The sequence below is a fragment of the Salmo salar genome, chromosome 14, assembly GCF_965601325.2.
Source record: "Salmo salar chromosome 14, fSalSal1, whole genome shotgun sequence".
In the NCBI taxonomy this organism is placed as follows: domain Eukaryota; kingdom Metazoa; phylum Chordata; class Actinopteri; order Salmoniformes; family Salmonidae; genus Salmo; species Salmo salar.
Window position 1 is genome coordinate 30836058 of NC_138304.1, and position 15680 is coordinate 30851737.

The window sequence follows — 15680 nt, forward strand, 5'->3', positions numbered from 1 at the left end:
GCTATTTTGTTTGTGTGGCCTCGAAATAATAATTTCCATATGTATTTGTAACGACTATATCATATGCAGCTTTCCACTGTGGTCCTTTGAAAAACTAGACAGAGATCAAGAGGTCACACTTTATTTGGATAGTCCCATGTAGATGATCTACAGATTGTCATACTATCAACAAACAATATGTTGATATGCAAATGCTTGCTAAGGTTAGGTTAAGAATAAGGGTTAGGGTAAGGTTAGGGCTAGGGCTAGGGTAAGGGTTAAGTTTAGGGTTAGGATAAGGATTTGGGTTAGTGGATAGTTAGTTTAAATGTGGTCAACATATACAAAATTACTAAGCATCTACACTGCCTTGCAAAGTATTCATCCCCCTTGGCATTTTTCCTATTTTGTTGCATTACAACCTGTAATTTAAATTGATTTTTATTTGGATTTCATGTAATGGACATACACAAAATAGTCCAAAGTGAAATAAAAAAAATAACTTGTTTAAAAAAATTCCAAATAATAAAAACCGGAAAAGTGGTCCGTGCGTATGTATTCACCTCCTTTGCTATGAAGCCCCTAAATAACATCTGGTGCAACCAATTACCTTCAGAAGTCACATAATTAGTTAAATAAAGTCCACCTGTGTGCAATTTAATTGTCCTATGATCTGTCACATGATTAAATCCATTATAAACATTTTTTAAGAATATGGCACCACAACAAACCTGCCAAGAGAGGGCCACCCACCAAAACTCAAGGACCAGGCAAGGAGGGCATTAACCAGAGAGGCAAAAAAGAGACCAAAGATAACCCTGAAGGAGCTGCAAAGCTCCACAGCGGAGATTGGAGTATCTGTCCATAGGACCACTTTAAGCCGTACACTCCACAGAGCAGGGCTTTATGAAAGAGTGGCCAGAAAAAAGACATTGCTTAAAGAAAAAAATAAGCAAACAAGTTTGGTGTTCGCCATAAGGCATGTGGGAGACTCCCCAAACATATGGAAGAAGGTAGTCTGGTCAGATTAAACTAAAATTGATATTTTTGGCCATCAAGGAAAACGCTGAAGCATGGTGGTGGCAGCATCATGCTATGGGGAAGTTTTTCATCGGCAGGGACTGGGAAACTGGTCAGAATTGAAGGAATGATGGTCAGAATTGAAGGAATGATGGATGGCGCTAAACACAGGGAAATTCCCGAGGTAAACCTGTTTCAGTCTTCCAAAGATTTGAGCCTGGGACGGAGGTTCATCTTCCTGCAGGACAATGACCCCAAGCATACTGCTGAAACAACACTTGAGTGGTTTAAGGGGAAACATTTAAATGTCTTGGAACTGCCTAGTCAAATCCCAGACCTCAATCCAACTGAGAATCTGTGGTATGACTTAAAGATTGCTGTACACCAGTGGAACACATCCAACTTGAAGGAGCTGGAGCAGTTTTGCCTTGAAGAATGGGCCAAAATCCCAGTGGCTAGATGTGCCAAGCTTATAGAAAAATACCCCAAGAGACTTGCAGCTGTAATTGCTGCAAAAGGTGGCTCTACAAAGTATTGACTTTGGGGGGTGAATGGTTATGTACGCTCAAGTTCAGTTTTTTTGTCTTATTTCTTGTTTGTTTCACAATAAAAAATATTTTGCATCTTCAAAGTGGTAGGCATGTTGAGTAAATCAAATGATGCAAATCCTCAAAAAATCTATTTTAATTCTAGGTTGTAAGGCAACAAAATAGGAAAAATGCCAAGGGGGGTGAATACTTTCGCATCCCACTATATAAACCATCTACTTGGGACAATCCAAATAAAGTGTTACCCACAGATGTACTTCAGTTTGAGACTGCATTTAAGTGCAGGCAGGGCTAAAAGAACACTCATCACGATTGAGTTTCTCTATCAACTTCCAAAACTTCCACAGAAGTTTCTGGAATTTTATGTTCTTTCTTCACCACATTATTCTCCACTTCCCACATGGCCAGTGAGCAAGGGGATGATCATCTGTCTCCTCTTGGTAGAATGAGTGCCACATGGACTAATAAAAACCCAGGTAATGGCAGTCAGCAACTAAAATAAAATACTTTGAGAGCGCCGAGCGGCCACTGCACTGACACTTCAATTTCCTCCCCAGCGGGAGAGATAGGGAGAACAGAGGTGAGGCATTATATAGTCCACATCACTGGGGCTGTATGGTTCATTTTTTACCCACAATACAACCCCGACGGACTGACTTCCAGATTTCATAGACAAGACCATTTCCTTCTGACGTCCATACCTCCTCCTCCCCCTAGCTCAAAATGGAAGCTTGTTTTCTTTTGATAAATATGAAATATGTTACCCTTCCTGCTTCTAAGGTCTTTGAGGAGTGTTATATCACAGTGTCTTCAGACATTACAGTTTGTGTGTGTGCTTCCCTGTGTGTGTGTGTGTGTGTGTGTGTGTGTGTGTGTGTGTGTGTGTGTGTGTGTGTGTGTGTGTGTGTGTGTGTGTGTGTGTGTGTGTGTGTGTGTGTGTGTGCTTCCGTGTGTGCACATCCTTATGCGTGTTTGCCTCTGTGTATGTGTGCCCGTGTGTATGTGTGTGTGTGCCGGTGTGTGAATGTGTGTCTGTTTGTGTGTGGGCCTGTTCGTGTGTGTGTGTGTGTGCCTGTGTGTGTGCATGTTCCCTCCTGCCCAATCATTGGTAGATGTGTAGATGGAGCTTCATTATAACACAGCAGCAGATGTCTGTCTCCCAATTACATTATCGCTGCAATAACCAGCCCTGAACACTACCTGGCCCAGTGTGTGGAGTCCATCACAAAATGGGCCCATGGCAAGAACACACTCCATTTGTTAATGATATTACCAGACATTTACGAAATGATTCCCTTGTATTAACTGGAGTTTATTACAACAAGTGCGGGTTAGTATTGTAAGTCATCTGATGTCTTGTGTGTGTTTTTGTGTTTGTGTGTGTATGAATGTGTGAGTGAGTGTGTGTGTGTGTGTGCCTGCACGTGTGTGTATGTTTGTGTGTGTGTGTGTGTGTGTGTGTGTGTGTGTGTGTGTGTGTGTGTGTGTGTGTGTGTGTGTGTGTGTGTGTGTGTGTGTGTGTGTGTGTGTGTGTGTGTGTGTGTGTGTGTGTGCACGCCTGCATGCATGTGTGTGTATATATGTTAGTGTGTGTGTGTGTGTGTGTGTGTGTGTGTGTGTGTGTGTGTGTGTGTGTGTGTGTGTGTGTGTGTGTGTGTGTGTGTGTGTGTGTGTGTGTGTCTCTACCTGGTCCTCTTCTCCTCCTCCCTCCTCGTCATACTTCAGGATGTTGTCTCTGACATCGTCCTCAGGGTCAATAAGCAGCTGCTTGGCCTGACGCTCCTTATCACGACGCTTCATCCACACCACAAACAACAACACAAGAACTACAGAGGAGGAATGGAAAGGGAGGCAAGGAGGGATCGAGAGAGAAAGATATAAAGAAATAAAAAGAGAGCAAAATATCCCATATTACAAAACATAAGATATTTTGCATACACATGTAAACCTTGCCACGAGACTGATCAGTGCTATCTATCTTTTGGGTAATTGAGAAATAATCTACTGCTATCTCTTGGGCATGACGTTGAGCTCCTTAATAATCCCTGCGGCTATGTTTAGGGATGGTAAGGGATGACATTTATCTTGTTTTGTACAGTGCCTTGCAAAAGTATTCATCCCCCTTGGGGTTTTTTCCTATTTTGTTGCATTACAACCTGTAATTTGAATTGATTTTTACTTGGATTTCATGCTTTGTTTCACAATAAAAAAATGTTTTGCATCAAAGTGGTAGGCATGTTGTGTAAATCCAATGATACAAACCCCCAAAAAATCTATTTTAATTGCAGATTGTAAAGCAACAAAATAGTAAAAATGCCAAGGGGGGTGAATACTTTCGCAAACCACTGTATGTGTGTGGTGGGTGGGGTGACGGCACTGGTGTCTGGTGTGTGTGTGTGTGCATGTGTGCACTGAGGCAAAGCGGCAGTGGGACACTCACTGAGCAGGATAATGATGCAGAGTAGGATGGCGATGATGGCGCCCGTGCCCAGCCCTGCAGCGACAATGTGCTGCTGGTCGGTGCAGTCCCCGTTGTGGTCACACTGACACACCTTGACACGCAGGTAGGATGTGTTGGACATGGGCAGGTTGCCAGAGTCAGTGATGATGATGGGGATCTCGTAGATGCCGCTTTCCAGGAAACCAATCTTCAGGCTCAACTGGGCAAAGTCACCTGGGGGTGGGAGGGAGTGGGGGAGGATGAGAGCGGGAGGGAGGGAGACGTAAAGGAAGAGAAAGAGAGAGAAATAGAAAAATGTTACTTAACACAAAACAACACTAACCTTACCTCTACATAACAAATCCAAGTGCAACTTTTTCATCTCTGAACTTATCTATATTGAGTACACAAATTAGATAACCAACTTATTACTACTGGGAAAAAAGCTTAACAGAACAGCATAACTTCCTATACCTGGAAGTTGCCAGCATATGTCATCCAAAATATGGTCAGGATTTATATTTATAATTTTATAAACCCACTGAAGACCTTTTAATAATGGCGCTTAGGCTAAACTCCCCCAGATCCTATAATCCATTTGGCTGTTATACTATTATGATATTTATTCACTGTGGTTTACACTCACAACATCTAACCACTAGCAACGCACAACAAATGAGTCATTCCTCTTTTTTTGTGTTAGCATAATTAGCATAATCAATTAGTGAGCTGCTTGATGAAGCGAAGGCCTGCTATTAATCTCTTTTATAGTACATTGTCTTCATTAAGGTCATGTGAGGAACCCACACTGAGAACACTGTCTAGTGTTATAGGTCACTGCACCTGGCCCTATGGAAAGCCTGAAACCACATGTCAACCCATGGACATGAAGCCATTACAGTACTGCCTCTAAGCCAGTGCCAAGCACATACAGTCCCAAACCCTACAGTGTTATTATCACCATCCAAATAACTAGGGCCACACGGTACTGGTGGTTCTCCATTTTCACTGGCAGTTGATTGATGAATGTCATTTATTGGCCAGAATGGCTCCTGGTGACCCAGGAGGACTAAATCGGTCTCTGATTACATGGGAAGAATGAAAACCAGAAGTACTGCCAACCCACAGGCCCAGGTATATTGATTAGCCCTCATTTTGTTATTGTTGTGTCTTACCACTGAGCCGTGTGATGGTCCAGTTTCTCTGTACGTCTGAGGGTCTGTTAGCCAGCTCGAATGCGAAGGGTCCGGCATTGGGGCTGAGGTCTCCGTCTAGCGCTGTGATGTTGAAGCCGTTGGGCTCAGGTTTCTCACACATCTCAGTCTCCTGGGGGTAGACGTGGGGCGCGTTGTCATTGATGTCCAGCAGGAAGATCTGCAGGGTGCCTGTACCGCTCGCCGGGGGGATGCCTGGACGGGACAACACATACAGACAGACAGGGACACACGCATGCACACACACGTACATTGATAAAAATATCGATTTTAACAAATCAACATAACGATAAGGGGAAATATATAACGAAGTGATCTGCCTCATTTTAATGCATGATGTCTCACTGCACTGTGGCAATGCATAAAGTCCTTATCCTGAGCCTGGTGCTTGGTGCTAAACTAGGGCATAGAGGAGCAGCAGCAGCCACCCTGCAGGGACAGGACCCCTCCAGACGGGGGGAGGGCAGAGGGTCTGGGTGTGTGATCTGAAGAGAGTGTGTCTTCCTGACGAAGGGGGAGGCCACAGGGTGAGAATACTAAAGCAGACAGACAGAGAAGAGCCTACTGTCGCTGCCTTAGCCCCGGAGCCCCAGAGCCTCAGCTCCTCTATGTATTCATGGGGCTAAGAGGATTTTTTGCCATTCAGGCCACGCTCAAAGGAGCTAGTCATCCAATCCTAACCTATTAATGCTGAGAAAACTCTATATTGGGTGAGTTTAAGCCCATTGGCCTGTGCTGTGCTCCGTGGAACAGGCTAAACCTGAACAGAGGTAAATCCAGTCAGGGAAGGAGAGAGGTGAACACGTCCACAGTGTGGCTGTTTAGTCTGGGCTGGCTCGGAAACATTTCCTTCAACAGGGTGGCTTTTGCTACATTGATGTCAGGGACAATGTTAACCTTGAACAAGGTAGCTGTGTTTGACATTTTTGCTTGCTAAAAACAATATTCTCCTAGGTTACTTGTGGGAAGCAGATATTAGAGCCTGGTGGCTAAGCTACGTACCGCTGTCAGAGGCTAGGAAGGTGGCGCTGTACATGTTGTCCTTCACGTAGGGCGATTCACGGTCCAGGACGGCGATGGTTGTGATGTGCCCGGTGTTAGGGTCGATTCTCAGCCAGTTGGCTGGGTCTGAGAGCCTGGTGTATCTGAGAATACAAAGGACGAGTCAAAAGAGAATCATTGCGCTCTCCCAGAAGCTTGGTTGGTGCGTAAAACCCGCAAATTCAGACAAACAAAAAGGTGTAATGGGTCCGCACTCAAAAAGATGTCGCATAAAGCTTACTTCCTTATTCTACTTTTTAAAATTATTTTCACTGCATCAGGCTTCACAGCCTTCTTCAGTGTGGACATTTACAGAGTACGAGGAAAGCTTACAGAAGATACAAGACAACCTTACATGTTACTTTTTCTCTCATGCAGACATGTAAATTTAAGGCTAAAGGTGTTGAATGTTCAGTAAAAGGGAGTATTTTCATTGACATAATGCCAGTCAGTGCTTTGAGCAAACTGTATGAAAAATTCTGCATGAATACAGCTATTTAGTGTCATTACTACCTAATGGTCTGCTGCATGAATCTATCAGGGTCCTGTGCTGTGAAGGTGGTTAGTGCTGATTCTGGTTGCATCCCCTCCTCCAGCTTGATGAGTTTGGGGTTGGGGTCAAAGTTAGGGCTCTCGTTGACATCGATGACCCTGATGGAGACCGTGGCGGTGGACTGGCGAGGGGAGTGGATGCCCCGGGCGAGGGACACCTCGTTCACCGCTACCACCGTCAACACGTACGTCCTGCTGATCTCATAGTCGATTGGCTGTAGGGAGGAAACCAACAGTATATAAGTGTGTTCCATTGAGTGTAAGAGAATGGATGGATAAAGTATTCATTCTGTTTTTCTTGATCAGTAAAATATTATTATTATTTTTCTAATGCCATAAGACAAAGAGCCCAGGAGAAGACAGCTAGGAGCAACTGTAGCTAGTTCTACAACTGTTGACCAATTAGTCTTCAATTGCTATACATACACACACACACACACACACACACACACACACACACACACACACACACACACACACACACACACACACACACACACACACACACACACACACACACACACACACACACACACACACACAGGGTTAAATAAAACAGTTGACATGCACCTTTGCTCTCTCTGCTATAGATAACTCCTACAGCTTACATACATAGAAGGCATTATAAACTATTAATTTAATCTTTAAGAGCTGTCTTCGTTATTCATGGTCAGTGGCTCCTAGGGGAGATGGGGGGGTGGATTGAGTCTGAGGGGGTACTAGCCAGTCTCACCTTGACAACAGTTACCAGGCCCTCGTTAGTGGTGGGATCGGTTGGCACGGAGAACCTGCCGGTGGGGTCGCCCCCGGTGATCTTGTAGACGGTGTTCCAGGCTGGCGTGTTGGGCTGGTCTTTGTCTGTCACCGTTAGGTTGGCCACGATGACATTCACCCGGTTCTCAGGCACCTCTCCAAAGAACTACATGAATAAAAGATTGGGGATGGGACAGAGAGCAGTTAGAGAGCAGTTAGACATACTGCTGCGCCAGTGGAAAACACAGGCTCTGTGCTCCAGTACTACACTCCCGACATTTCAGGTAAATAAATGTCCACAGCAACTTATCATGTTATCTTCACCATCTCGGTCTGATAGAAAAACAATACACTTACATTACACAGAGGGGAAGCATCTCTCACAAATACATTCAGCACCTTTCTCAGCTCTCCTCTCCTCTGCTCTCGCTCATCTCCTCTCTTTGTCTGCCTGATGTACTTAGGGTATCAGTACTTACATGTGTCAACATCTGGACGGAGTAGGACAGAACAGCAAACGGATGGCTGGCTAACAGCTAATCTTTATGCCATCTGAAATGCTCTGCAAGCAAGGCTGAGTGTGTGCTATGTGTGGGTTAAGTACATATAGACAGTGTGACAGTGCTATGACCGTAACACACAGTGTGGTGTAGTACATGGATGTGAAGCTGTGTTCTTTCTCACCGTCTCTGCAGTGAACTCCGGTGGGTTGTCATTGATGTCCGTGACTTTGATGACGGCGGTGGCGGTGTTGGAGAGACCGTACATGGGGTTGCCCTCCATGTCTGTGGCCTGGATGATCAACGTGTACTGAGGAACTTTCTGCAAGAAGAAAAACATGTTGGAAAATAATTAACTATGTATGCGAACAACACCTAAACCCTTGTGTTGAGCCTTACGTGTAGGTTGAATCTTACATAAACTAAAATAATGATCATTTTCAATTTCTCTACATTATTAAGTTCAATTTCTCTTATCCTAACAACCTAATATCTGTCAAACCACAATGAGGAGGTTGAGGAACCCTAGTTATTCTCACAATGATCAAGTCCACATCCTTTCCCAGTGGAGAGAGAAATGATCTATAGAAGTCTGCTTGCTGTGGGAGTGCAACACTTCCACATTTCCACTCTGTGTAGCATCATGGTGCATGATGGGTAATCCCACTGTAATAAATTACTCCCTTCACATTAAAAGACACTCAAGTGACTAGGTAATGAGAATCGGGCAAATTACTTTCACGGTGGCAACTGCCGTACATATAACAGCTATAACAGTGGCCCCAGGGGTGAACTTGATATAGCAGGCCAGCTAGCCAGATTGCCCTCGCCAGAATTGCACCAACTGGCTTTGTTTCTCCCCCTCAACTTGTGTATTTGTTTCGTCAATTCCATCCAGTATAAGCAAGACCATCGCCATGCAATTAAATAGGAGAGTGTTACCATTAATAGCAACGGGGAGAAAAAGAAACATTTATCTGCTCAATGATGCATGTTGCCTCCTTGTTAGAGGCAATAAGTATGAAGTGGGCGATGAGTCCATTTCTGGGCTCCGTTGGTAAAATGGTAATCAGTCATGCTTAGCGAGCTTAATTAGTTTTGAGACACAGTGAAGATTATCATCAGCAAAAACAACCCAAAACTACATTGTTCTGTTTGTTTTCAAATCTGTATCTGCAATCCACAGCTCATTTAGGTAAACAAAGGAAAGGATGTCTTGACTTATGCATGTTCGAGGAGTGCTGTGCAGCAATGAGGAGCACACATGAATTAATGTGATAAATGGCTATGATACTGGGACTGTAACCTTAATGCTACTGCATTGGGGGTTTAATAGGCACACATATGCGCGTACACACGCATACACAAACTCCTGTATTGCGTACCTCTCTGTCCAGGCCGGCTGCGACGGTAATGATGCCTCCTGTCTTATTGTTGATGGTGAACATGTTGGATGTCGGGCTCTCAGGATTCTGGGATACGATCTTGTAGCGCAGCATCCCATTGGCTGTTTTGGGGTCATCTTTGTCAACAGACGTTACCGTCATAACAAAGGTCCCTGAGTGATGACAAGACAGACAGAAGATGCAAATAGGGGATTTAACAAGGGTTTTTAAAATAGTATGACCTTGTTTTATTTCAGTACTGCATTTAATGTACCTACAGTCATTAAACTACTTCCCTTTTATGAGGATCCATTGACTAATATGGAGCACAGTCAAAACATAGCCCCCAAAAAACTTTGGCTTTGTCTGAAATGTTGACAAAGCACTTCCACAAGAGAATACATTCTATTGGCAGAGATCTTATCCATATCGAACAGCAGCAAAATTAACAAAATGATTACTCCCTGTGATTAATCAATGCTGTTTTATCTAGTGATAGTTTAGTGGCACCGAAGGCCAGAGGATAGGAAGGCTGGGAGGTTGGTCTTGGCCACTACCTGGTTTCGAGCCCTCAGGGATGGTGCCGTTCCATATCTGATGGATGAACTCTGGCCGGTTGTCGTTCATGTCAATCACATTGATTACAATGTCGATGGGGCTCTCTACTTGGTTACCATTCAGATCCACAGCATGGGCTCTCAGCTGGAGGGAGACACCAGAGAGATATCAGCACTCAGCTGACTGTGGTGGACACATGCATACACATGCATGCAAGAACCAAACAATAAACATTCAGCAAAAACACTTACATTTGCCTGAGCAGAACTTTGGCATTGCAATGGCTCTCTTACTTCAGCTATTTCCAATTATAGAAAAAAAATAAACCCAGAAATGTGCCTTTCAATACTGTTAATGCTTGTTTGTTCACAGTGCAGCGCTTCGAGCGATGCCTGCTCCATTATACCTTCATTACAAACCTGCAATTTATAGTTTTTTTCTGTCTGCCCACTGTCTAATACAAGTCTCACGCTGACTACCAAGGGAACCTTGAACACATGCCAGACAGCCTCCTAGAGTATGCAGACAATGTATTAGCCAAAGAGGACACATACCTCTGGATAAAGAATGCTTAATGCTTGGTACACTGTTTAGAAACCTTTTACTGTAACTGTTCAGAATGTCTGCTCTGTTTCTCCTATTCACTGAACTGCACAAGGCCAAGCTTCTCTCTCTATCACTTAAAGTGAATGCACATCACTTTAGGTGGTGCTGAACCAAAGAAAGCTTGAGATGAATAGGACCCGCAGACACTATTGCTCCACCTTACCGTTATTTGGCTAGAAAATAACAATGTTTTGATCCAAAGTGGATCTTGACTTTGTCAGTATGTGTGGTCCTAATCATCTCCTCTCTTTCACGTAGACCCATGTGTGTGTGTATGAGACTTACATGGAAGTTGGAAATGTGTTCTCTGTCCAGGGGTTTCATGACGGACAGCTCTCCAGAGATGGGGTGGATGATGAAGATGCCAGTGGGCGGCTGGTCAGCTCCGGGTCCAGTCACACTGTACCTCAGGGAGCGGTTCTTGTCATTGTCCGACCGGATCTGTTTCAGAACCCAAAAGTACGTTGGTCAACGATCAATAATCAATTGTGGGTATATATACTGTTCAGAATTCTACTTAAAATAATGATGTTATGGCAGGGGTATGTATCGGTGTTGGTGTGTTGCCCCGCGCTAGAGTCCCGTTGGTGAGTGGTACAGACAGATCTTCCTCCCTTGCGTGTGTGTATGTGTCTAAACTATATGCGAGTGTGATGTATTTGAGCCTCTATGTCTTCCCTGGCCTGTCTATCTCTACCCATAAGCCTTGGTATCCATGGTGTGTCTGGATGGTGCCTGGTGCCTCTCCCTTATGTCATCCATTAAACTCAGCCCCTTAATGCTTCTGGATTAAATATAATACATACAGAAAGTATATACTGGATTTAGCACTATGTCAGGATCCAGTAGGCTTATGTTGAGAAAGGATATACTTCTTAACTGACATGAGAAGGATAGCCAGTCCTCCATCATTCATATCCACCCACCCCCTGCCCCTTGAGCACATGATAAAGTGAGGATAATATCTCAACAGGAAACCTGAGGGAAACAAGCCACTGGAGGGCTCTTTGTCCTTTTCACTCTCATCTCTAAAGCTACATAATAGCAGGAACATTCATAGTGACGGCTTGCCTGACTGGGAGAGGGAAATCAGATACTTTAGCACAAGCACTTGACCTTTCAGGACGTGGAGTCAATATGGTGGTGGATTGAGTGATAATGCTGGTAGAACAGAAATGACCGGTCCAAAATCTGCTGCTGCTCCACAGAACCATGAAGCTCAGAATAAGAGCACCGTCTCCTTTCAGGTTGTGGATAACCGGTGTGATAGGGGGGGGGGTGTGTGTGTGTGTGTGTGTGTGTGTGTGTGTGTGTGTGTGTGTGTGTGTGTGTGTGTGTGTGTGTGTGTGTGTGTGTGTGTGTGTGTGTGTGTGTGTGTGTGTGTGTGTGTGTGCCTATGTGTGTGGCTATGTGTGTGGCGTCTTACCCGGACCAGGTCCTGGGGGAACTCTCCTCTGGAGTTCTCTGGGACGTTGATTGGGGGGATTACCCAGTCCCTTTTCATGCGTTTGAGCTGGCCCACGGAGCTGCTGTCTGTCTGCCGCGATGGGAACCAGATCTCCTGGAGACCCTGGGACAGAGCTGGGGGAGCTGGGATATCTTGGACCTGGAGGAGAGAAATAACATCTGTTTACCAACTTGACACATGTAAAAACCAATGGCTTTAGGTAGACTTTTTATACAGTAGCCAGAAGACAAATTATCTTTACCTACCAATGAAGTTATGGAAATAATTCAAGAGAATGCAAATTCTTGACAGCCTAAAACAGTTTATTGGTAATATCATTTTACATGCTTTGTTAATATCAAACGTTTACATGCTTGCAAGAATAATGATTTCCTTAATAATCCTGTTTACATGGACACATCTGAAATCAGGCTACCTGATAGGACTGATAAATGCAGAAAATTGGCAATCAAAATAAACGTTCACTCAGGCATAACATGCACAGATCAAATACACAGCTTGAATTCAGATTAAGGTGTTTATATTTCCTAATACTTCCAAAGATTGCTCAGAAAACCAGGTGTTTTAATCGGTGTATGCTGACTTCGATTATGACCTTAGGATGTTTACATGACTAAAGCTATACTCGACCTACTGCCATAATCACTTTAATATCGAATTATTAGTGTGCATGTAAACATACTCATTGAACTATACCAGCTAGAGGACCGAACATAGGAGGGGGGAGGCTTTTTGATGTGGTCATATTATATTTTTGAGAATTCAGTGAAGGCTAACATTGCCTTCATACAGTGAGGTAAAAAAGTATTTGATCCCCTGGTGACTTTGTACGTTTGCCCACTGACAAAGAAATGGTCAGTCAATAATTTTAATGGTAGGTTTATTTGAACAGTGAGAGACAGAATAACAACAACAAAAATCCAGAAAAACGCATGTTAAAAATATTATAAATTGATTAGCATTTTAATGAGGGAAATAAGTATTTGACCCACTCTCAATCAGAAAGATTTCTGGCTCCCAGGTGTCTTTTATACAGGTAACGAGCTGAGATTAGGAGCACACTCTTAAAGGGAGTGCTCCTAATCTCAGCTTCTTACCTGTATAAAAGACACCTACCCACAGAAGCAATCAATCAATCAGATTCCAAACTCTCCACCATGGCCAAGACCAAAGAGCTATCCAAGGATGTCAGGGACAAGATTGTTGACCTACACAAGGCTGGAATGGGCTACAAGACCATTGCCAAGCAGCTTGGTGAGAAGGTGACAACAGTTGGTGCGATTATTCGCAAATGGAAGAAACACAAAAGAACTGTCAATCTCCCTCAGCCTGGGGCTCCATGCAAGATCTCACCTCGTGGAGTTGCAATGATCATGAGAACGGTGAGGAATCAGCCCAGAACTACACGGGAGGATCTTGTCAATGATCTCAAGGCAGCTGGGACCATAGTCACCAAGAAAACAATTGGTAACACACTACGCCGTGAAGGACTGAAATCCTGCAGCGCCCGCAAGGTCCCCCTGCTCAACATTTTACATTTACATTTTAGTCATTTAGCAGACGCTCTTATCCAGAGCGACTTACAGTAGTGAATGCATACATTTCATACATTTAAAAAAAATATACATTTTTTTTTTGTACTGGCACCCCATGGGAATCAAACCCACAACCCTGACATTGCACACACCATGCTCTACCAACTGAGCCACAGGGAAGAAAGCACATATACATGCCTGTCTGAAGTTTGCCAATGAACATCTGAATGATTCAGAGGACAACTGGTTGAAAGTGTTGTGGTCAGATGAGACCAAAATGGAGCTCTTTGGCATCAACTCAACTCGCCGTGTTTGGAGGAGGAGGAATGCTGCCTATGACCCCAAGAACACCATCCCCACCGTCAAACATGGAGGTGGAAACAATATGCTTTAGGGGTGTTTTTCTGCTAAGGGGACAGGACAACTTCACCGCATCAAAGGGACGATGGACAGGGCCATGTACCGTCAAATCTTGGGTGAGGCAGGGCATTGAAAATGGGTCGTGGATGGGTATTCCAGCATGACAATGACCCAAAACAAGGCAACAAAGGAGTGGCTCAAGAAGAAGCCCATTAAGGTCCTGGAGTGGCCTATCCAGTCTCCAGACCTTAATCCCATAGAAAATCTGTGGAGGGAGCTGAAGGTTCGAGTTGCCAAAAGTCAGCCTCGAAACCTTAATGACTTGGAGAAGATCTGCAAAGAGGAGTGGGACAAAATCCCTCCTGAGTTGTGTGCAAACCTGGTGGCCAACTACAAGAAACATCTGACCTCTGTGATTACCAAGAAGGGTTTTGCCACCAAGTACTAAGTCATGTTTTGCAGAGGGGTCAAATACTTATTTCCCTCATTAAAATACAAATCATTTTATAATATTTTTGACAAGCGTTTTTCTGTTTTTTTGTGTTGTTATTCTGTCTCTCACTGTTCAAATAAACCTACCATTAAAATTATAGACTGATCATTTCTTTGTCAGTGGATAAACGTACAAAATCAGCAGGGGATCAAATACTTTTTTCCCTCACTGTATGTGTGATGATGTTTTTGAACAGCCTCTCTTTCCAGGCTCTCTTCTCCATGGCTGAGAATGAGAGTAGTGTTTGAGATTCTTTGTCGAGGATAGTACTGTAGCCCCTCAGTTAGCTTTAAATCACAGACCTCCTCTCATGTTCTGATAAAAGCAGCATGCACGCACAGGCACACACACAAACAGGCACACACACACACAAACAGGCACGCACAGGCACACACACACACACACACACACACACACACACACACACACACACACACACACACACACACACACACACACACACACCACACACACACACACACACACACACACACACACACACACACACACACACACAGGCTTCTAAAATGGATGTGCCATCCTCCCTTGGCTGTAATGAAAGTGATTTGAAACAAAGCAGGATGGTACCTGCAAGCCAGACTCTATATAGCCAGATGGCTCCATTTGCCTTCGCTGTTCCACAGAGAGAGAGACTGTTGGGAGAGAGACCCAAGTAGCGCCAGAGAAGTCACAATAACCTTGAATGCCCGATAGAAAATGTAAACAAGACGCTGGCAAACTTAGGTAGAACAGTCATCCTGCAGAACAGTCATGCTTCAGAAAGTCCCTTCTTAACTCTCTCTCGTCCGTCTGTAATTACTGATCATCAATTTGTTACACAATATCCAAAGTACTAAAACTAGCCTAAAGCCAGAGTCTGTGCAAACAGCCAAATTAATTACAGTTTTGCCACGTTACAACACGAGCCCCATCCCACGCAGCCTCACCAAGCACGCAGCCCCTCCCTGACCATCTGCGGAGTTGTCGGAGCGCCTCCACTAATCATGTTTGAAATCCGATTATGCTGCTTTCACACATTTGAAATGCAGAGAGGCAAGCGGACAGATAGCGGGGAACATGCATCAGAAATATCTATTACCCTATTAAACCAAAGGAGAGAGTGAGAGCGGTAATTATTTCTGACCTGTCGGCTGGAATGATGAATGGTGTGGAGGGTTTGCTTAGCAGTCTCAGCCCCAGCACAGTCACATCTATCTATCTCTGGAGA

At 44.2% G+C, this 15680-nt stretch overlaps 1 protein-coding gene across 1 annotated transcript in view; it reads right to left on the reverse strand.

Moving 5' to 3' along the window:
* LOC106569171 (cadherin-2) overlaps window positions 1-15680 on the reverse strand; it is a 114436-nt gene that overhangs the window by 22700 nt on the left and 76056 nt on the right. Inside the window, exons 4-14 of the mRNA XM_014140224.3 lie at window positions 12023-12202; window positions 10882-11037; window positions 9990-10134; window positions 9433-9605; window positions 8232-8369; window positions 7528-7713; window positions 6756-7009; window positions 6204-6346; window positions 5163-5396; window positions 3988-4221; window positions 3234-3373 (exon numbers count right to left, since the gene is read on the reverse strand). Coding sequence (XP_013995699.1) covers window positions 3234-3373; window positions 3988-4221; window positions 5163-5396; window positions 6204-6346; window positions 6756-7009; window positions 7528-7713; window positions 8232-8369; window positions 9433-9605; window positions 9990-10134; window positions 10882-11037; window positions 12023-12202 — 1983 coding nt within the window. The remainder of the gene's footprint in view (window positions 1-3233; window positions 3374-3987; window positions 4222-5162; window positions 5397-6203; window positions 6347-6755; window positions 7010-7527; window positions 7714-8231; window positions 8370-9432; window positions 9606-9989; window positions 10135-10881; window positions 11038-12022; window positions 12203-15680) is intronic.